Source organism: Chrysemys picta, chromosome 8 (assembly GCF_011386835.1).
Source record: "Chrysemys picta bellii isolate R12L10 chromosome 8, ASM1138683v2, whole genome shotgun sequence".
NCBI classification, from domain to species: Eukaryota; Metazoa; Chordata; order Testudines; family Emydidae; genus Chrysemys; species Chrysemys picta.
Window position 1 is genome coordinate 25,673,053 of NC_088798.1, and position 23,009 is coordinate 25,696,061.

A 23,009-nucleotide genomic window follows, 5' to 3' on the forward strand; every position below is an offset into this window, starting at 1 on the left:
GATTTATACCAGTCCTGATAGGACAATCAGGCCCAATATATTCCGATAAAGCAAAACTTGTATTTCTTACTATCTAGCTGTTGTGGGGTCCCTGAGTTACAGAGCCAGTCTTGATCTAACTATAAAGTTAATTTGGACAAAAGACTTCCAGAAATCAGTTTGCAACATTAAAACTACATCACTTAGGAATATTCAGCTATTTCATTCTGGCTTCATCTATGTTCCTTTGATTGCTTCCGCCCTTCCAACACTGTCAGGAAATAAAGTCTTTTCAATCTCACTACCGGATATAAAACCTTTGTATTTTCAAAGCCTTTGCAATCTTGCCAAAGGAGTAAATACAATGGATGCTAGAATTGGTGAAGAAAGATTAGAGAGTGTTAAAACATCCTACCACAGCTTCCTCTATCACATCACGGGTTGGTGTACTTAAATGCAGGCCTACAAGCACTGCCTGGGCTGCTTCCAGGTCACTGAGTTCTTGCCTTTCAATTTTATGCCTTAAGAATCTGATTGCACTATGAGTGGAAACGGCAGGAATTATATCCCAAATCAAGCGCCTGAAATAGGAAAGACAATGATCATTTTCCAGATCTGCATCTGAACACATTAATTTCATATCTTCAATCATAGTTTTAAGAATTAAAATTACTATTACCTGTATACAGGCCGGCTAGAAAACTGTTTCCAAACTGACTCATAAATATCATCATTTGCTGCCCGGAAAAGCTGTACAAGCTGCAGGAATTTTGATGGAGCATCACTAGGAACCCGCTCATGTGTGTGCTCTACCAGATACCGCAGGTTTTCCACTATCTGCAAGAAAATTAAAATAGACAGCAAGATCAAATATGTTCCCTTTCCCACATGCATCAGCACTGATTTACCGTGAAATATTTACTTCCGGCAGTTAATTTTACCTGACTCTCCAAGTTTTTGATTTTGAATAACTGGCCAGGAATCTGAAGCAATTCACTGCCAAAATGGTACCGAAGTGATCCACGTTTCCGGAATTCTGTTGATGGGACTTCTGAGGAGTGTTTTTCCACATCACTCAGTACCAGCTTCTGCCTGCAATGGAGAAACCCAGTGAACTAACATCATGAGATCCAGCGTGCAAAATTAAGAGAAGTTCTGCTCTTAATATAATTATGTATTTTTACAAAAGTGTTTTGTTATCAAGATGCAAAGTTATTCACAAACATATGTACTGAAATCCAGAGAGAGGACCTGATCCTGAGAGAACCTGCAACTCCCAATACTCAGAACGTCTCAGGGTCAGATCTAGACTTTACTCCCCTTTAGGAGTAAAGAACTAAAATTCCAGGGGAAGGGAAACTGGGACAGGAGGAGTATATGTGTTGGGGGGGGGGGTAGGATGAGGAGGCTTCATAAATAAGATCACAGGAAATGTGTGTGTTATATGAACATTTGTGTATTGAAGTTCAGACAAAAATAACGGACTTGATCCTTCATCAGATATCATCACTGAATTTTGAGCCTGTCTAGAGGTTTCCTGAGCGTTCTTAAACACCTCTTCACTTTCTGGTCTCAAATGGAAGTGAAAAAAGTGAAATACTGCAAGAAATTTTACAGTCTCTTCTTAAATTATTACTGACCCAACTGTAAGCAGAATGTCCTGGGGTTTTCATAAGATGAAATGTTCTCATGAGATTTCCCCAACCTGATTTCTGAAGCAAAGAGATTCAGATACTTTGGAAAAACATCCAAACCTCTGGAAACTTTTCAAACTGAGCTAAACCATCACCCTTCATCATCAAGAAGTTTTTAATGAGAGGCTGTGTTTGTAAACATTTCTTATCCTTGCCATATCTGTGGCTAAAGGGATGTGTCCTATCCTGCCAATTACATTTAAATAGACCATTTAGGACAATATAATACTTTTAGGTATTTGTACTGAACATCTGAGAACATTCCAGTAGATATGATTGTACTGAATAGTCTCTAAAACCTCCATAGAAAATTGACATGTTTACTTTGGAATCTCTACAGAGATCTTTTGAAACATTCCACACATTGTTTCCATAGGATCTTTGCAAAAATATTATAGAAATACAGTAGGAGCTGAATACAAGGGTCTATACAATCAATAGAGATTTTTCCTCTCCAGAAAACTTATACAATATTACTGGAAGGGCACTGGAGTCAGGAAGTATAATGCCAGGTACACTCAGACAGGTTTCTCTCCCCCTTCCAGCACATGCCAAATCTATTACATACCTTCAGCTCTGAAGTATTGGGAAGAGGCATATGTGCATATATGGGAAAATGAACATCAAGGCTTGGTCTACACTTAAAACTTATATCAGCATAGCTATGTCAGCTGGGACTGTGAAGGGGAAAAATAAATCTAGTGACGCGGCTATTCCAACAAATCCCCCAACGTTGATGCATCTTGCCAGCAGACACACTCTTCACTGGCATTAGCTAATGCTGTTCAGAGAGATGGTGTTACTATACTGGGAGAACACCTCCATCTGTTAGCATATGGTGAATCTACATTGGGGACTGGGCTGGCATAGGCTTTGTAATGTAGCCATGGCCTTAGGGTGGGTTAAAAGGTAAAATAATAGTAAAAACTCCCCTGATTTCAATGGGAGCAGTGTTAGGCCAGCGGTGAACAGTTTTGAAAATCTGACCCCAAGTGTATTAAATTTCTTGATATTTTACTTCTGACTTATATGAAAAATGTATTTAAAATAGCTTTAGTTATCTGACAAATGCTTCCTGGAGACCCAGACTGCATGCCCTCCTCTTACTACCCCTTATGTGGTTGGCCAATTCTGCTGGACAGTTCATGGAATATAGGAGCAGGGAGCAGAGCAAAGCCACTGCTGAGTCTCTTTTCCACTCTTTTGGGGGCATCAAGCAGCCCTTGAGGAACAGGACGGAAGCAGTCTGTGCTCTCCTGAAGACAGAGGGCCAGGTCCTAAGGGGGTGGAAATCAGTGTAGGTCCATTGGCTCCAAGAGGGGTCTGCTAACTTACAACAGCCTAGGATCTGGTACCTGGTCTGCAATTATGCCTGACTCTTTCCTGGGCTGCATCAAACACCGTCCATCATCACCACCCAAACGTGTATCCACATCTGATCCTTAGAGTGTAAAAGTTCTTTAAAATACCTTATCCTACCCCCGCTTGTTCACTGTTTAACCAAGTTATCATGCCCACTTATGGTCCTCTTGGCCAATTGTTCTCCAGCCGTTTATTCATTTTTGCTGCAGTTCTCTGAATTCCTAATTTGTCTTAATCTTTCTGGTATTGCAGTGCCTAGACCTGTAAGCTATAGTGGAGGGGACAGTTCCTCACTGAATTTTATGGAGCAATGCCAGTTGACATAAGCTAGGATCTGGCTTGAGATGAAATATATCTAAGTGATAAAAAGAACTCCCTATCTTCCCTACTCTGTGACATGATTCCTTTGTATACAGTATACAAAGCCCATAACCAGAGTTGGTCATAAAATAATTTGTTTCTGTGGAAAATTTTGTTGAAAATTAAAAAAAATATTCATAAAGAAAACGTGAATGTTTTTGGATTTCAGCTGAAAAGTGGAAGGTTTAAATTTTTCAAGCAGATATTTTGAGGTCTTGGCCACAAAGTTTTTGACATAAATTCAAAATCTTCCACAGACGGCAAACACTTTTAGTGTAGCATTTCATTGGTTAAAACCCCAGGTACCCATCAAAAGCAGTTGTGCTGGAAAATTTTCAACCAGCCATACCCATAACTGCATTGGCAACATGACAAATTTCAAACTGCTGTGAATATCCACATGGGTCTCTTTCAGTGACGTGGTTTTCCAGGGATCTTCCTTTTAGTGAGTAACTGTGTGTCAGAATATTTTACTACAAATAAATTAGTTTGCATTTTTTCAGCTCAAATTGCATTTATCTTGGCTTTAAAGGCATAAATCAAATATCCCAGAGAAATAAACTCATCAAATACTGCCAACTTTAGCCAGCAAAATTTGGATAGTGATGCACATGTTTCAGATTTATGACCAACAGTGAAGGTTGTTTTTTTTATTATCTGGTTGAGGCTTTACATAATGTAATATTGCCAGTCAACAAGTGGTAGGTACAGAGGTCTCAATTCAGTTAGGGAATTTGACTAGATTACTTAGATGCTGAATTAGTGAATTAAAGGGATATGTAATTTTGGATCAGCTATGCAGATGTACAGTACCTTGCTTCTACTACCGCATCCCCTCCAGTGACCTCATGGAATGGTGTGAACTGATGGACTTCTTGGACATCAGCTTGCACAATTAAAGCCTCCTCACGGGAAGATTTGATTTTGTAATTGTAAGTAGTGGTTGCCCGGGAATACTTGTTTTTCTTCCAAATGAAAAAGTGACAAACAGAAAGTTATTTAATTTAAATTCAGTGAATAGAATTCATAGCTAGTAGGCTCAGAAAATACCACTTATACCATCCAGTGTGACCCATTTGTTTGCAAGGCTACTCTATACTATTCCCATTAATGTCTCATGTGAACTCTGCTTGCCTATTTACATAATGGAGTTCAATCCCATTGCTCATACTGCTAAGAATTTTAAGCATAAACTTTTCTTTCCTTGAATTTAAGTAACTGATCATTCTTTTGAGAGGGTAGAATTTTGTTCTGAACAGAGACAGCATGAGACATATGTACACCTATTCTGAGGGCATAATGTGATACAGAGGTTTTGCAATGGCCAATACACATGAATACCATGCAGAAAGCAAACATAGATAATTAGATATAACAAGCCTGATTTGCCTTCCACTTTAAGTGATATAAATCAGGAGCCAATGTAGTTAAATGGGTGCAAAACCAATGCATGTGAGAGAAGAATCAGCCCCACAATGTGTTTAAATATAAATCCATCTTACTTACTTCTCTGCAGGCTGGGCATTGGCAAGTATATGCAGCACCAGTAAACATCTGAGCTCTCTCATCACAGCTGCTTAGGTCCTTGGATTTTGTCACATAGATTTGATTTGCTTTCTTGTTTTCTTGAATCACATAGGTTGTATTGCAAACACCATCGATCCCAGCCTGCCAAAAATTAGAACCAATCAGCGCTGTCTCAGAGAATGCTTCTCTTAATGCAGACTTGCCTAACATGGATCTCTACTGTGCTCTGACCATATTTAAAAAACATGCATGTACTGTCAAAGGGCCAAAGCAGGGGTCCCATTGAAAGCACAGACAAAATCCCCGCTGACTTCAGTGGGATAAAATTTTGGCTCAGTGCGAGGTTTGTATCAATTTCCAATTAGGGACTATGGAATAGGAGATATAATTTGGAAAAATTAATAAATATGTGCTGAAATAATTTGATCAGTCAGAATTAAACTTCAAAAGCAAGAGATTTTTGAGTTGCGACTGATACTTTGCCCTCAAAAATCCCATTATACCTAATCTCCAGCTCATACATTCCTCTATTAGAGGCTTCAGAATAGCAGATAATCTGACACACAATGTGAGCAGCAATAATTATATATTAGTTAAGAATACTGGAGCTTTAACTGTGGATTTTCTTGCATTAGAAGGTTTAATTCAAATGTTTAATACTACTTTAAGAATTTATATGTATAAGGTGTATTGGTTCTCGTCAGTCAGTGAACAGGACTTCTACTAATGTTAAAGGGGAGATAAGTGAATATATTTGGGGGGGAATGGTTCATTTCCTGACTTTTCATTGTTAGTGGTAGCATACAATTACTCCAAGGACTTAGTGGTACGGGACCTGATTTTTCAGACCTCAGTTAAAACTCCCATTAATTAAGTGATCTCTTGTAAGTCATTTATCACCTGATTCTTCATTCCTTAAATATCCCATACTGTTATTGACCTCACTGGGAGTTTAGAAGGCACAGGAAACACAGAGTCACGCTCTGCAGCTCAGGTTCACCTTCTGTGTTTTGGGACCTATCGTGATGCCTATCTTCCTTTCTAAAGTTGAGATCCTCAGGGAAAGATGCCAAGGTTTATTAATCAGTAAATGACTGAGTAAAATAATGAAAACTCAGAGATTTCAGTAGTTAAACCCATATGTGTAGGTTGGCAACCGGACTACCACATGTAACCAATTCATTTAGAAATAATGAAGATGTGCAACTGGGCATTGCAAAATACTGCATATGCTACAGCTACAAGGTCTCAATATGATGATGCAGGTGGAACACATATTGTGAAAAATATGAGATCCTGAAGCTCATTTCTGAACCTTATTCTGATCATATCAAGTAAATGAAAGTGGTTTGGGGCTACATTTGCAATAAAAATATTTTGAAAGCACAATAATATCAATGACATGAAAACCAACCTCATCAATGTAAATATATTTATGCAAAACTAAATCAATTTCAATCTGTGTGGTGAATTTCAATGTGGGGTTACTTAAAATGGTATTAAAACCCATAAAACAGTGGAAATTCCAACAGAACATCAAGTACAGCTGTAAATGCTATTATAATAACACAACATCATATGTACTATATTCCTTCTCAAATAGGAGCTAAAGGAGATTAAAGTATGCATGATTTCTTAGAGACATCAAATTGCTATTATTTCTAGATGAAATGTTAATAATATGCTGAGGGTTTAAGCTTATTTTAATGTACTATTCACATTTTTTGTAGACCAACATTATAGCTTTCAGAGTGGTTTCCTTTTTCCTTTTACCACCCAACAAGCCATGTTTTCTTAGTTTCTAATGTTGTTAATGCACTCCTAAAATCATTGGATCAATTAGATTAAAAATCTATACATTTCTCTGGACCATTAAGGCATAGATCTACCAGTGGCAGTACAGAATAGATGAACAACTTTCCTCTAAGTCTAGATGTTGCTTACTAGTAAATAGACACTTAACACTGAATTCAGATAAATGTGTTAGAAGAACCAGAAGTGTATGCTTATTCAAATTACACCACAAACATAATTACCAAAGCAAAGTGCTCACCTCCTGCAAATTATATGTGTTCTGTGACTTCTTCAGGGTGAATTCCAGCATATTCAGAAATCCTCGACAGAAATTAAGACCATCATCTGAGAGAGCATCTGGAGCCATAAGATTTCCAACACGGCCATTGCTGTATTCAAATTTGACGGGATTTCTGAGTTGTGCTGAAAGAGCCTGGGTCAGTTTAGATGACCGTGCAAATGGATCTCTAGGCCAGATACCATTGTATTCTGCTGCTTCAAGTGAATGAATCTGGGAGAGAAGCGGAAATAGATTTCCTATTAACATTTTTCCATGAACTTTTTTTCTTAGGATTTTATGAAGCAATACCTCAAGATAAAGCCATGACAGGGACTTGCAGATGTGAAAAGTGGCTGAGTGGGATGTTTCCACACATACCATCCTTTGTCTCAATTCACAGATCATCTGTCTGGCCCAAAGGTAGGCCTGTGTACAGAACTGAACCAGAGAAGAGACACACTAAGCCCTATTCTACCACCAGAACTGTGGAAGACCTGCAGTAAATTGTGTGGAACATCAATGTTGCATGAAGCAGCATTAACTCAGGTGGCACTTGCTATGATCCCCCTAACTGAAGTCACAAAGCACAGCCAAGGGTAGAGCTAATAGTGACATGGCAGCTGAGCTATTCTTAGAGTCACAATTAGTGTGTGTGTGTGGGGGGGGGGGGCAAGGGAGCAGAGTGGAGGAATTGTCCCTCCCTATATGTTTTCCCTGGGAACCGTGGGGTTGGAAGCTCAGATAGCTGCAGATCTCTCTTCTCCACCTCATATTGTAGCCCTGCTGCAGTGCAAAACTCCTTCACCCCCCAACACACTGCCCCATCAATGTGCTTCTGCCATATATGTTCAGTTTCCAGGGCCCATTCAGTACTTGGGCTTTCAGTGGAGACTGCCAACATGGGTGAGAGATATGCTGGTGGTTTTACGATGAAGATACTTGTCTACTGGGAAGGGGTCTGAGACCATTAATTTTGATTTAAGGTAGATATGAACCAGTGGCCTACAAGTGAAAGGTTAATCTCCTGCGCCGTTCACTTCTCCAAAACCAAATTTAAATTTAGCAGCATAAAAATAAATGTCCCTTATAGCTGAAAGGGCATGCCATGTTCCATAACCAAAGAGAGACATTTCCTATTGCCTTTCATTATATCCTATAAGAATACACAACAGCAGGCAGCTACTTCAGTTGGAAAGTTCCTGCTCTTTTCAGGCACTTATTAGGACACAGCCACTAGTCTTTCCTATCTATAATTTAAATTTGCCAAGTGAAATCTTTTAAAAAGATGATTTCTCTTCCACACACATACAAGACTAAATGGAATCAATCCAGAGCAATAAAGGGGTATGTTTCAATACATTCATTGGAAGCACACATAGGCTTACATTAGAGGTCAAAATCATTTTCATATCATCAGAAATCTTTAGTAATTACTCAAAAATGTTAATGTCAGCATACAATAAAGGAATACAATCTCAGTGTAGCACAACATGGCATTTCCCCACTGAAGCTAAAGAAACAGCCAGAAAAAAATACGTATGCCAGATATTGAATGACATCCAGCTGCTGTAATATGTTTATTTCTGTTTGTTTGCTAGTTGCAAAATCAGTTGATTAAATAATCTTAGGTTGTACAGTTTGGGAACAATTGAATTGATCCAGTAATGAATTATTATGCATTTGAAATTACATTCTGTTGTCTCCCTGACCACAAAGCAGAAGAAATCCTTCAAGCCCAAGGTTGGCTTGAGCTGAGAATTACCTGGCAAAGTGCAAATAGAATATAGGGAACTGCATAAAAAAATAACAGTGTCAGTTACATTCTGCCTGAGTAAGCAAAACATATGATGAAACTTAATTATTTCCCCAAAGTTTGAAAAAAAAAGTCAGGTAGGAAGATACTTTCAGCTTTCTCATTGGATACATTTTCTTACCCTAATAAGACAAAGTTTTGGCCCAATACCACTGATTTCCACTTTACATTTTACTTTTATTCCAGCTCTTGCAAGTCCTCTGTCTGGAAGTCCACTGAGAAATACACTTTCATAATCATATGTGTAAACCTTGTTTTCTTTGAAATCAGGTTCTGTAAAGAAACAATGCTCAGTAAACATTATAGGGAACCTATAGAATATATTTTAGTACACTTAGTTCCAAATAGGAAAGATCAATTTGTTCATTTTGATATTACTTCTGAAGCACATTAGCAGTTGTAAAATTAAATTAAACATTCCTACACCTTTCAGATTATATTTCAATTGCACCCATTAGAATGATATAATCTGATAGGAAAAATACTTACGATAATTAAGATGCTGACTCCCTGAAAGAGAAAAAATATATAGAAATTATGGCAAAGAATCATTTTACAATTTTTTTATAAAAAATTACTGTCCAAATTTTTATCTCAATTTATGAAGTACATGCTGCATAATACTTTCCAGTTAATTCTGTTAATTTTTAAACACAGATTTTTATTCTTAAATCAGAATATATCCAAACTTTCCTCCCCTAGACAATGGAGAATTTGGTATCAGGTTTTCTTGTCCATTTATGCAACTTTGAAGTTTATATTTATAAATGAACAACAATTAGTCTCTTAAGCCTTATTCAAAAAAGTCTCTGCTATAAACCTATCCAGACAGATAACGTACTTACTTACCCACAAGGGTTAAAGTCAGAGCTAGAATTAAGTCCCTCATTATGAAGGATAAGCTAAAGGTGAATGTGCTGGGTTCTCTTTTATAAAGGCATAGTGTATCACATGATCATCAAAGTGAAGTTCCAAAATAAATAAGCATATTTCAGAATCAGTATTGATCAATCAAAAAACAAACATTTCTTGGGGTAGGAATGCTGTTAATGCAAATCTATTGGATAATTTAGACCAAATGTATCTTTTCGATGAAATATGGAATCTATTTCTGATATTTCTTGTTTTCGCCCTTTTTTCCCATTTCTCCACACACATTTATACAATAATTCAACAACTGGCAATACATATTTGGGCTTACTTTAAAAACAGTGGAGCCAGATTCACAGCTGATGTAACTCAGCCTCGCTCCATTGAATTCAGTGAAGTCATGATGATTTACACCTCCTGGATATCTAGACCACAAGCTCTTTGAGACATACATCAGTTCTTCAAAGAGACATAGTCTTAAAGGAGGATTTGTGCATAATTTAATCTTTTAGTGACTGAGATTCGTGCATGCTGCTTTACATCACAATCCTGCAGAGAAAATCATGCAAATGCAGAGCCCCACTGAAGTCAATGAGGTTCAATGACTGTGCATGGCTCCCCCTGCAGTTCTCTTTGCAGGAGTGGGGTCTTATTACAGACTTGTGTGAAGCTATCTGGGGAGAGCAACTCCCTCAGATTCTGTTGCTGGTTACGTGTGTATCAATCTCGAATAAATGGGCTGGCCATTTAGGTCAATGGCATTACTCTAGATTTACACCATAAAAATGAGAGGAAAATTCACCATTTTCATGGAAGCACAGAATCACAGAGTTTAGAGGAACCTTGAGAGGTCGTCAAGTCCATACCCCTCTGCTGAGGCAGGACTGTGTTTACCTAGACAAGTGAACCTATTTTGCTGTGATATCTTAAGAGGAGACTGTAAGAAGAGGCAGTGGGTAACATTTTCAAAAACACCCGTGTGTGTTAGGTGCATTATATCCCATTGACTTTGAAAGGAATGGCCACTAAATCACTTAGGTGATTTTTGAAAATGTTACCCACTACCTCCAACTCATCTTATATAACTTTTTGATGCCCAGCTTCTTGTAATAATGACAATTATTTTAATCTTCCTTTGGAAAAAGTTCACAATGTGTTGCAAATCCAATTTCTCCCAAAACTAAAGAGAACCTCAGTTATGCACATTTTGAATGAGCTTACGTCCATTTTGAATGTAACCTTGCCTTAAGGGCAAATGTTTTATGTAAATTACATATCAAGTAAAAGACATAATTTTCAAGTGGCTGGGTGCTAAGGTTGTTATGTGGAGAGGGGAGGAGAACTCAAAATGTACATCTAGTATTTTTCTTTGAGGCTGTGAAAGTTAAAAAAGTGCTTGCAAGATAGATGCACATGCAGGCAGCTAAAATACAGCAGCTAAAAAGAAGAAAAAGATTTCCTTAGGCTGCTACTTCATTAAGAATAAGAAGAATAAAAAATGGTGCTGGATTTTTAAGACTGATTCTGGGCCTAAAAATCTACTCTGTGGAGGCCCCATTGACTAGTTCCCTCTCTACCGTAATGAAACTGTACATTTACTTGAGTGTTACTACCCGAATGAGGGAATAACACACTAGGGCTGTGCCAGTGCATCTGAGGAGGAGTCTTTCGGTGGAGTGCATGGAGCAGTCAGCTATGTAGAATAACCTGACATAAATGTGCTGTGCACAATCATCAGTGGACAATCATTGTGCTTACTGGCAACACCAGTTACTCTGTAGATGGCACCAAGGTGCACAGATGGAGCAGCTACTGTACATCACTTTTGGAGTTGAACAGATAATCAATGAGGGAAACCAGTGGCAGAAAAAATAAGTAGGATGAGGGCAAACTCATCTGGGAACCCTTATTATTGATGCTGCTAAGTCCTGGAAATCCTAAATTCACACCTACCTTCCAGAAAACAAAATGTATACCCCAAAATATCCCCATTCCTGGAAATCATGCTGTTCTCTAGTAAAAAAAAAACAATGAAAATATCTCCTTCTATTGAAACATGTTAAAATTTGCAAGATATATATATGAGTTGTTATGCCAGATCCATATTTAAGTCGTTGGTCCGGTGCCAGTTCAGATGGTAGAATACCACCTTACTGAATAATCAAGAGCAACTGGGTTTTCCTTAACATTTTCTCTTCAGAGTGTTAACTAGACCCTCATGTTTCCCATCTTGTAGCTATCTGATGAGATCACAGTGTGTTTTCAGGCGATAGGGGTTCAGTGGCATCCATTTGCAGGTAGCATGTATATTGCCATAAGTGGCTTTAATAAGAGATGGATTTCAATGGAGTTACACCACCGTAAAACTGGAGGGACACAGTGGCAAATCAGGCCCATAGTGTGCATCAGTAGCTTCCAACTTTGAAATTGGAACTGTCATATGGTCTTATTAACTGCTATCAACTCAGTCTGCAATTTTCAGTGGAGACTAAAGGAGTTCGATGCCCAACTTTCATTGACTTTCCATGGGAGATGGACACCTACTTCCTTTCAAAATGTCAGCCTAAAAGAATGTCTCATTCTGTCTTTCCAAGTATCACCGTCTTTCCCAACTCACATGTTCCGTCCACCTGGTGTTTTCCCATCAAAGATGTAATCTGCATAATGTGGGGAAAGAAATAGAAAGTTTGCTCATCTCTAAGTAAAATGCTACAAAAATATATTAAAGAGATGGCGGTGAATAACCCAAGAAGATCTTTGAGCCCTGAAGTTCTAATATCAAATGTGTAAATGCGTATTCTCTCATTAACTTTCTTTTAAGAAATCCTAATTTAATTTCAATCTGATTTAATGAGAAAAGTGTGAGAGACATGAAACATTCACTGACTATATAGTTTTCTTACCCCTTTGCCTTTGCTGACTAGGGCATTAAGTACACAATGGTGACTGTTGGAAGTATTTAATAAAATGCAAGTCTATTACTAAGGAAGGAAATGCTTATTTTTTCTGCAGCCACATTATAAAAGTGGCTGTATGTATAGTGGCAACATAATATTTTCTGAGTGGTAACATCAGAATTCTGCTGCTTCTGTTACTGTTCTTTCATTCGACTGTAATCAATGATATAGCTCAATGATATAGCCTGACCACTGCAGTCATATTGTGCCATCATGATCAACTGGCCAGGCTTGCATAGTACAAAATGTTGAAACACTGGGAGTAAGACCTATTAATGTGAGACTATTAACACAGTATTGGAACAATGTGTAAGCGGCACTCATACATTTTTATATGGTGCTATAAGGTGTTTCAAATTTTAACAATAGGTTTTATAATTCAGATAGCCTTGTTCTAGCATTACTTTAGTGATGGGAGAACCTTAAAAGAATTAAAGTTTGTGATCAGCTTGTATAAGCACCCCAAATTTGGATGCTTAAAAGTATGTCTACATTGCAATCAGAAGATATGATTGCAGCACACATAGATATACCTGATATAGTCCTGCCCTCCAAGGGCCTGGCTACATACTCAAGTGGCCGCCACAAGTGCTGCTGCAGCTTCACTGCTATTGTTATTCAAGCTAGCTTTGATTTAGCTAGATCAAAGCTATCTCAGGTATGTCTCATTTGCTGAAATCACATCTCCTGATGGCAGAAGAGGGACATCCTGAGATAATTGAATCTCCGGAGTATCCCTGTGTTCCATTCATCACCAGTTCCTGCAAAATTTCCTCCCTACCTCACCATAGCTGCTGAATCCCCACTACCTGAGTTTGTTTTCCTGGGTGTCAGGAGAAAAAGGTACAGAAATTTGTTACACCTTTCGTTATTTTCAAGGGGGAGCCTGGTGGACCATTCCCCACCCCACACAAATTCACTGGGTACCTGAAAGACAGCCCTAGAGTTTTGCCACTGACTTTGAGGGGAGTAGCACTGGGCCCTAATCTAGCTTTTCCCCAAAACATCCAGGTCAGAAGGGATAAACTACCTACCACTTTAAGAAATCAGATGAAAAGGAAAATACAAGTAATGAGCGACACTGAAATACACCTAAAATAAATACAACTGAAAAGAACCCTACAGTAACCAACTAGTGGGTGCATACTTTCATGGCAGAGGAAGGAATTTGCAGTCTGGTCACAGACTTCATTTGCAAACTACAAAGGTATTGCTAAAATACAAACAATAAGCAAAACATGATTTTTAAAATGATGGGAGCATCTTAAAAAAAGGCAAGTGAAAGAAGTTCACAATGCTACTATTCTATGCCATTTCCACAGCAACACATGTAATAAGGACCGTGATGTGCACTATTTCAATATGTGGGGGTGGGGAGAGTTCCAGAGAGCATGATGGCAGTGTATACTTACAAGGGCTGCAGCATGATAAGGTAGGATGCTTTGAATTTACAGGTACGTGCACCATAAATGAAATATGAATACAGGCTAATTAACCAAATTAGAACTATTGCTTCCATGCTGCCATTGTCTTTCATAACAGATTCTACTCAGGTAACAGACTCTTATTATCTGCTGTTGGACTGTTGCTGATAGCCCTGCACTCTCCTTGTTCTCTATTTATGTTGCTGAATTATGGTGCAGTGATGCCATTTTCATCCTGCTAATATATTGCCTAACAACAAAGAAGGGATTAGCAAAACAGCTCCCAAGCAACCACTGTAGGTTAAAATGGATGCAATCAGGTGGCTAAGATTTTTGCCTTCGAATTGTACACAGCTTCTATAGTTGGAGAAAGGTTAAAATGACCAAACAAATCATATCTAACATTCAGTCACTGAGAAGTTTTAAAAAATATTCAATAGCCACTGTTTCGGTGTGGCTTACAAGACAATGTTTTGTACTTCCTCTGCTGGCTCTGGCGCAAGGAATGTTCTCTAGTTTGGGCCAAGCTGCCAGATGCCGATTGTCCAGCATTCACCTAGGGACTTTCCTGTATCAGCTTGCTTTAAAAGTTTCTTTTGTTGTTCTAAAACAACAAAAACCCTGATAATTCAGTCCAATGTACTAGAGATAAAGCTGCAGGCCCAATTTCCTATCATGTTACCCCAGTTTCATACTGGTCAGCACCACTGATTTCAGTGGAGTCATACCTGTGGGACCAGACACAGTGCGTTCACAATGACATTGATGGCAAAATTATTTATTATTTCTGTCTTTCTTTTGGAATATGCAAAAATTAAAAGGGGGCATCTATCCAAAGCCCACAGTGGAGCTGGTTGGAACATTTTCAATGAAATGGTTTTTCATTGAACTGTGTTGTTTCGTTGAAGCTGAAATCTTTTGTGGAAATATACCAATGTCAATGATCTTTTCAACAGGAAAGCTTCTGAGGTCCAGGGTGGACTCTTCAGTCATTTCCACACAGAGAGAGAGAGAGAGAGAGAGAGAGAGAGAGAGAGAGAGAGAGAGAGAGAGAGAGAGACAGATTGAGGGAGAGAGAGAGAGAGAGAGAGACAGACAGACAGACAGACAGCGAGCCCTGAATCAAACCCCAGCCTTTTTGAAAATGGATGTTTGAACACAATTCTTTGTCACAAAATTGTTTGAAAGGCTTTGTTTTTATAAATAAATTTCAAAATCTCAAATGTTGTCAATGAATGGAATTTTCCTCCAGCCAGCTCTAGTCCACAGCTCGCCTGACAAAAGCCATAAGAACAAATGATACGAACCCCACAACAGCCAACAAAACTCCACTGCTCACAGACTGCCCACCTCAGAACAAAATTATATTTCATTTGATTTTTGAGCTACTACAATGGGATTAAAGATAAAAAAGAGGAAAATGTTTTTTGAAAAAAGGCAAATTATTAAATTAGCTATAATTATGGAAATTATATATCTACAGAAATGGAAGGCACTGATTCATCATCACACTCATCATCAGCTGTCAGGCTAATTACTTGGCTTCAGCTTTCTTTCTTTTTTTTTTTTTTACTTGAGGCAGTCCTTGGATAGGAAAAATGTCAGTCAACTAGATGTTAGAGTCGGGTCAGATATCTGAGTGCTAGCAGATATCTGAGTGCTAGCAGATATCTGCTATAAGTTCATCTTGCTCTAATTCAGATTTCATGGTCAGGTAGCTCTTAATTTCTGTGGCATTGGTATGCAGACACAACATCAAGTAGTACTGAAATTTAGCCTTTGCAGGAAAATGTGTCTTCACTTAACTCACCTTGGTGAGGAAACAGTGTCTGTACAAACAGGATACTCCAGAGATACAAACAGTTAGTGTACATAGCTTTCAAACACTGTTCTTGTATAAACGGCCACTGCATGTGGTTGTATTCCTGGTTACGGTCACAGTGGACAATAAGGAGAGAAATGCCAGTATAATGTTTTATTCTGATACACTTTGACTGGATAGATAATGTGTTGATGCTCAATTATGGCTCTTAACACTATCACCCCCAGTCGGGATGTATGTATAGGATTGTGGAGGTATTCTGTCTACCTTAACAATAAGACACACAGAATGTATCTGAGATCATCAGAAGAGTACATGCCAGAATGGCCATTTTTATAACCGCTCACAAGAAGTTCTCTGGGCCCTACACATTTACTATAATCTAAGAGCCATTGTAGAAGGCAGCCCATGTTCCTTCATAATCTACCACCTTCATGAAGTTGCAGAATGTGAATCTCTCTTGTGCTCTGGGAGCACAAGGACTGAGACCTTTGCAGAAGTGCTTAAGGAAGAGGGGAATTCTCCATGCACCCTCTCTCTCCTCCATTATATCCCATGCCAGACCACCCTTAATCTGGCTCTAGTCTTTAAGCTCTCCTGGGCAAAGATTTGGTTTTTAAAAGCATTGTGTACATTTATGGTACTATCCAGATAAATACTAATTAATAATTACATTTATGTTGTGGTTCCATACAAAATGTGCTAAGCACTTTCCAAATGCAGAGGAAGCCATTGCCACTGCTCGGAAGAGCCTACAAAAATGATAGTATTTCTCAGGCAAGGTGTTTATAGACTTCTTTGTTTTATAGACCATGGGTTTGATTCTCCATTCAGTTATGCTATAAAATCAGTGTAACAGAACGGTGAACCAGGCTCATCCAGTTGCCATATAATTGTAAGAACATTCCTGTATTATTGACAGCTAAAGAAGTTAATGATAACAGGTTATAAATTCAATATAAACTCATTTAGGGGCAGAACATATGAAGAGCATGATGCCTTACCACTAGGTCACTGTGACATCAGGTCATAGGCCAGATAAGATAAGCGGTTTATAACTCCCAAGAAAGAAACACTTTTCTGCCAATACAAATAATAGACATTGACTTTACCCTCAAAAAATGCAAAATCACCCATCAGTATTTGATCAACGACTTTGACATTGAAAGACTCAGGGATCTAGTCACATGAAAACAAGAAAGCAATGCAGACTAACACAGTTTAGTTTTAAAATTAATCTAATGGCTAATTCGGTAATGAATTAAATACCTTATATTTCATTAATTAGGAAGAACTTTGTTAACACTTATAAAATGGATATTTCTGCTATATTTTAAATGGCTCATTATTCCTTTTTCTGTTTTATATAATTTCATGTTAGAATATTAAATGTAGAAGTGACGTTCATATCTATTAACCAAGCAACATAAACCCATCTGGACATGGGGTATAGCCCTAAAGCCTTGAATTGTAATTGACCGTGGATGTACTGTATGCACAGGCTAGTTCTGGGTTCTGAGTTTCCTGGCAACGTTCAGTGATATCACAAAAAGAGTACTACTTGTAAACCATTTGGGAAAAATAGACTCTTGGTTCTAATTCATGGACTCACCTGGGGCTGAGATTATCAAGGATGAATTTGATTCTGTGTTTGTGAGAGAAGGGCCTAAATAACCTTCCCAGATCCATGTGTTTTGGAATCAGGACTGAAATCTAGATTTGCATTTCACAGTTGCCTCCAGCTGAAATTTTTCATATCTTGTGTCCTGGCCCTTTTACATTCCTCATACTGCAGGGCATTTCTTGTTCATTAGAGTGAATACCACAGAACAATGCTGCGTATTTGTAGAAAAGATCTTCCTTTCCTACAGGACAGGAGGACTTTTACATAGCCAGCACAGTACATTTTCCCCCATACAGTATGTTGCACACAGAATGTATTTTTGCATGCAGCTTGAGTGGTCTAGTCACTTGAATAGTATTTGCACGTTCACATTCTAGTTTATGTATATGTAAAAGATAAGGGCCAGATTCTGGCAGCCCCGTCCACAAAGCTCAATCCAACTCCTACTGAAGTGAATGGAGTTATTTCATTCACTTTAAAGGGAGTGGATCAAGCACATACTGAAGAGTACCTTACTGCTTGAGTAGTTATTTTAACTTTAATAGAAGTGCTCTAGGAATAAAATACTACTCAATCTGAGCAGGGCTGGCAACATCTGGCCCTTACTCACGACGCATTTCAACATGTTTTTACAGGCCGCTTAATGTTGACCCTTATTTCAGCAACCATCCAGTTTCTTAGTTTTTGGTACACAGTTGCTGCAATGTGTAAATTCATTTCCTTTTTCTCATCTCTGGGGAAAGCAGTAGCAGGATTATGCTTTTCATGGCCTTTTTAGAAAAAATACTGGGAAAGCAACTTCTGAATTGTTCTGTAGCAGTCCCTGCACTGATCAATAAATAACAATATTCATTCTTGAAACCAAAGTGTGATATAATGACCAAACTGAACAATTCTATATGGCCTGTAGTGGAATAAAAGAAACACAGGGAGATGCCCTGCCATATAAGGTTTATACTCTTTATGCACTTTGCCTTTTCCTTCACCTTTGACAATAGGTATCTACTGTTTATTGTATGAATCAGTCAATGAGCTAGAGTTTCAGCTGGGGTAACTTGGCAGAGCTCATCAAAGTCTATGGACTTATGCAGATTTACTGCAATTGACTATCTAGCCCAGTATTTCTAATCCCCCAGTCAGGATGATCTTGGTTAATGTAATTTATTGTAATTACTTTTTTCTGGTAGGATCTATACCAATCAGCTGAGATCCCCGTGAGTGGGAAATTAGAAATACTGCATGAATCTCATACATTACATTCTTGTTGGATTCTTAATTTCTTTCCCAGAATCTTTGGACATTGTGACATTAAAAACTAAGAATGCAAGAACCAAAGAAAATCAGAAATTTGACAACTCATTCATTTTGAGCTAGATCCTGAATTCCTCATGTTTTATAATAAATTTGATCTTAGGACTTCCAGATTTTTCAGTGGTTGATTTTCATCTGTTATGAACGATGATGCAGCATGCATGAAAAAACAAAGTCCTCATACCCAATAAAATCACTCACATTTATTGTCTAGTGATAATACTATTGTCCCATAGACTATTGGCCACTGTCTCACAAGACTCTTGTTGGAGTAGAATTGGTGATATTATTAATAAGATCAGCAAGAGTCTTACTAAAATTTGGCTTTCATTGTGAAGAAAGATGCATTTTATCAATGGGGCTGTGAGTAACTCCAGAGACCTAAACATGCTGCTGGAAATCCATCAACATGTGGGATTGAGAATGGGTGTCTTGCTAGATTTCTGCTACCAGTGCCTAACTCATTGTTCTGGTAGCTTTACATACTATTTTGGTGGTGCTTATTACTAAACCTGGAATCAGGAGAAGTTCAGATGTCAGGTAGAAGCCCGGAGTTGATACAATATAATTCAGTAACTTACTTTCAATAACAACAAGGAGTCTGGTAGCACCTTAAAGACTAACAGATTTATTTGGGCATAAGCTTTCGTGGGTAAAAACCTCACTTCTTCAGATGCATAGAGTGAAAGTTACAGATGCAGGCATTATATACTGACACATGGAGAAAAGGGAGTTACTTCGCAAGTGGAGAACCAGTGTTGACAGGGCCAATTCAATCAGGGTGGATGTAGTCCACTCCCAATAATAGATGAGGAGGTGTCAATTCCAGGAGAGGAAAAGCTGCTTCTGTAACGAGCCAGCTACTCCCAGCCCCTATTCAAGCCCAGATTAATGGTGTTAAATTTGCAAATGAATTTTAGTTCCGCTGTTTCTCTTTGAAGTCTGTTTCTGAAGTTTTTTTGTTCAATGATAGTGACCTTTAAGTTTGGCCAATGTACATGGCAGAGGGGCATTGCTGGCACATGATGGCATATATAACATTAGTAGATGTGCAGGTGAATGAGCCCTTGATGGTGTGGATGTGGTTGGGTTCTCTGATGTTTTCGCCAGAGTAGATATGGGGATAGAGTAGGCAACGAGGTTTGCGACAGGGATTGGTTCCTGGGTTGGTGTTTCTGTGGTGTGGTGTGTAGTTGTTGGTGAGTATTTGCTTCAGGTTGGGGGGTTGTCTGTAAGCGAGGACTGGCCTGCCTCCCAAGGTCTGTGAGAGTGAGGGATCATTTTCCAGGATAAAAGAACAGGAGTACTTGTGGCACCTTAGAGACTAACAAATTTATTAGAGCATAAGCTTTCGTGGGCTACAACCCACTTTTCCAGGATAGGTTGTAGATCGTGGATAATGCGCTGGAGAGGTTTTAGCTGGGGGCTGTATGTGATGGCCAGTGGTGTTCTGTTATTGTCCTTGTTGGGCCTGTCCTGCAGTAGGTGATTTCTGGGTACCTGTCTTGCTCTGTCAATCTGTTTCCTCACTTCCCCAGGTGGGTATTGTAGTTTTAAGAATGCTTGATAAAGATCTTGTAGGTGTTTGTCTCTGTCTGAGGGGTTGGAGCAAATTCAGTTGTATCTTAGGGCTTGGCTATAGACAATGGATCATGTGATGTGTCTTGGATGGAAGCTGGAGGCATGTAGGTACGTATAGCGGTCAGTAGGTTTCCGGTATAGGGTGGTGTTTATGTGACCATCACTTATTTGCACTGTAGTGTCCAGGAAGTGGATCTCCTGTGTGGACTGGTCCAGGTTGAGGTTGATGGTGGGGTGGAAATTGTTGAAGTCCAGGTGGAATTCTTCAAGGGCCTCCTTTCCGTGGGTCCATATGATGAAAAAGGTCATCAATGTAGCACAAGTAGAGGAGGGGCACTAGGGGACGAAAGCTGAGGAAGCGTTGTTCTAAGTCAGCCATAAAAATGTTGGCATACTGTGGGGCCATGCGGGTACCCATAGCAGTGCCACTGACTTGAAGGTATAAGTTGTCCCCAAATCTGAAGTGGTTGTGGGTGAGAACAAAACTCAGCCACCAGGCTTGCTGTGGTCTCATCAGGGATACTGGTCCTGACACCTTGTAGTCCATCCTCATGTGGAATATTGGTGTAAAGTGCTTCTACATCCATGGTGGCCAGGATGGTGTTTTCAGGAAGATCCCCAATGCATTGTAGTTTCCTCAGGAAGTCGGTGGTGTCTCAAAGATAGCTGGGAGTGCTGGTAGTGTAGGGTCTGAGGAGAGAGTCCAAATAGCCAGATAATCCTGCTGTAAGAGTGCCAATGCCTGAGATGATGGGGCGTCCAGGGTTTCCGGGTTTATGGATCTTGGGTAACAGATAGAATACCTCTGGTTGGGGTTCTGGGGGTGTGTCCATGTAGATTTGTTCCCGTACTGTAGCTGGGAATTTCTTGAGCAGATGGTGTAGTTTCTTTTGGTATTCCTCAGTGGGATCAGAGGATAGTGGCCTGTAGAATGTGGTCTTGGAGAGTTGCTTTCAAAGTCTTCCTTCCAGCCAATCCACAAAGAAATGTAGCTGTAAGAAGCATTGGAGGAGTCTGATAAATCTCATCTTCCAGGCATAAAAGTATCTGCTGGTAACAACAAAGTGAAATTCAAATATGAGACATACAGCTAAAAAAAAATATGCTTCATGTGAAAGCACATCAGCAACTCCACCTATAAATTCCCACTTATCCAATGCATTGGGAAATGTATAGAAAGCGATGAAAGGGAGTTGTGGTAGTGCATGCACCAATACTTAGTCAATGTCTGAAGAATAAATAAAGCAAATTATAGACCTGCAAGTTAGTGATCAATGGACTCTAAAAATATAAAATTGTCCATACTGCCACTGACTGTGATTCAGCCTTAGCCTCTAGATGATAATTACTGGAGCATCAGGGGAAACTAGCATAGCTGAAATATATAGTATATTGAAATGAACAATATTCCACTCATTTCTAAGCATCTCAACACAAAGGAAAGATTTTGTGCTATTCTTGGACCTGTGCTGCTCTCCCACTTTGCCCCCGAAGATATAGAGAGCAGGGAGTAGGCCTGCTGGCCACTAACTAAAGACTTGCCGACAACCTCCCGAAGAGGTGGAAAATTAGGCTAGTGTACATGTAGGCTTATTTGGGAAGAAACAAGATGGTGCTAAGGATCACTCCAGGAACTGAAAAGGAGGGGACCACTTTCCTGAGGCATAGTAGGGAGAGGGGTTCTACTAGTGATGATTGAGAGAAGATGGTTGTATGTGGGAGGCCAAGGAATAGCCAGGGGAATTGTGTGGAGTGATTGGTGCAAATGTTCGGATAATTTGGATAAGATTTAGATAAGCACCCAAACTTTTTAATCCTTATTCAGCCAAAACTCTGAACCTTTGGAGATTTGCCAATCTCTGATTTTGAGGGTTAGCTGGAGATCACCTACTATTCTAAAGGTCACAAGAGTGCGTTGCTAAGCAGGCATTCAAGGAAAGTGGGGGAAATTCCCTTTGTATAGTTTAGTTTGGGTTCAGAGAGAAGATTCCAGAGTTCCATTCTGAGATCACTATGCCATTGCTGGGCCTAGCACTTTGCCTCTGGTGCCATTCATTTTGCTCTAGAGCCCTGCAAAATCTTGGATCCTAGGTCAGTGTATTTGTCCCAAAGATGATGCTTTATTGGAAATCCCTTAATTAAGAATCAGTGCCATGGCCCATGTTCAAGAAAGATGATGGCTAGTAGGATAATCAGGGGAATAGAGAGGGCTTGGCTTCTTTAGTCTAGCAAAACACAGGCTGAGAAGGGATCTGATTGCTCTTTGTAAATACATCAGGGGCCTAAACACCAAGGAGGGAGAAGAGCTATTTAAGGACAATGTCAGCACAAGAACAAATGGTTATAATATGACGATGAATAAATTTAAACTGAAAATTAGATGACTTCTAACCACCAAAGAAGTGAGGTTCTGGTACAACTTTCCAATAGGTGTAGTGGGGTAAAACTACCTGACTAGTTTTAAAATAGAGTTTTACAGGTATGAATAGGATTCTATGACAGCATTAACTGTGATAGTAGGGGACTGTATTCAATCACCCAGGAGGTTCCGTCCAGTTTTATGTATGTTTGGATTTAGTTAGACAGACTGCAACAAGAGAACAGTCAAGGG

General features: G+C 39.1%; 1 protein-coding gene across 1 annotated transcript in view; it reads right to left on the bottom strand.

Moving 5' to 3' along the window:
- The window catches only part of LOC101948977 (vitellogenin-1-like), a 48,669-nt gene extending 38,921 nt beyond the window's left edge, over positions 1-9,748 (bottom strand). Inside the window, exons 1-9 of the mRNA XM_042859074.2 lie at positions 9,659-9,748; positions 9,299-9,319; positions 8,931-9,082; positions 6,976-7,227; positions 4,902-5,063; positions 4,209-4,360; positions 921-1,071; positions 659-816; positions 395-560 (exon numbers count right to left, since the gene is read on the bottom strand). Of these exons, the coding sequence (XP_042715008.2) occupies positions 395-560; positions 659-816; positions 921-1,071; positions 4,209-4,360; positions 4,902-5,063; positions 6,976-7,227; positions 8,931-9,082; positions 9,299-9,319; positions 9,659-9,698 (1,254 nt within the window). The 5' untranslated portion in view covers positions 9,699-9,748. The remainder of the gene's footprint in view (positions 1-394; positions 561-658; positions 817-920; positions 1,072-4,208; positions 4,361-4,901; positions 5,064-6,975; positions 7,228-8,930; positions 9,083-9,298; positions 9,320-9,658) is intronic.
- Positions 9,749-23,009: the final 13,261 nt, after the last annotated feature.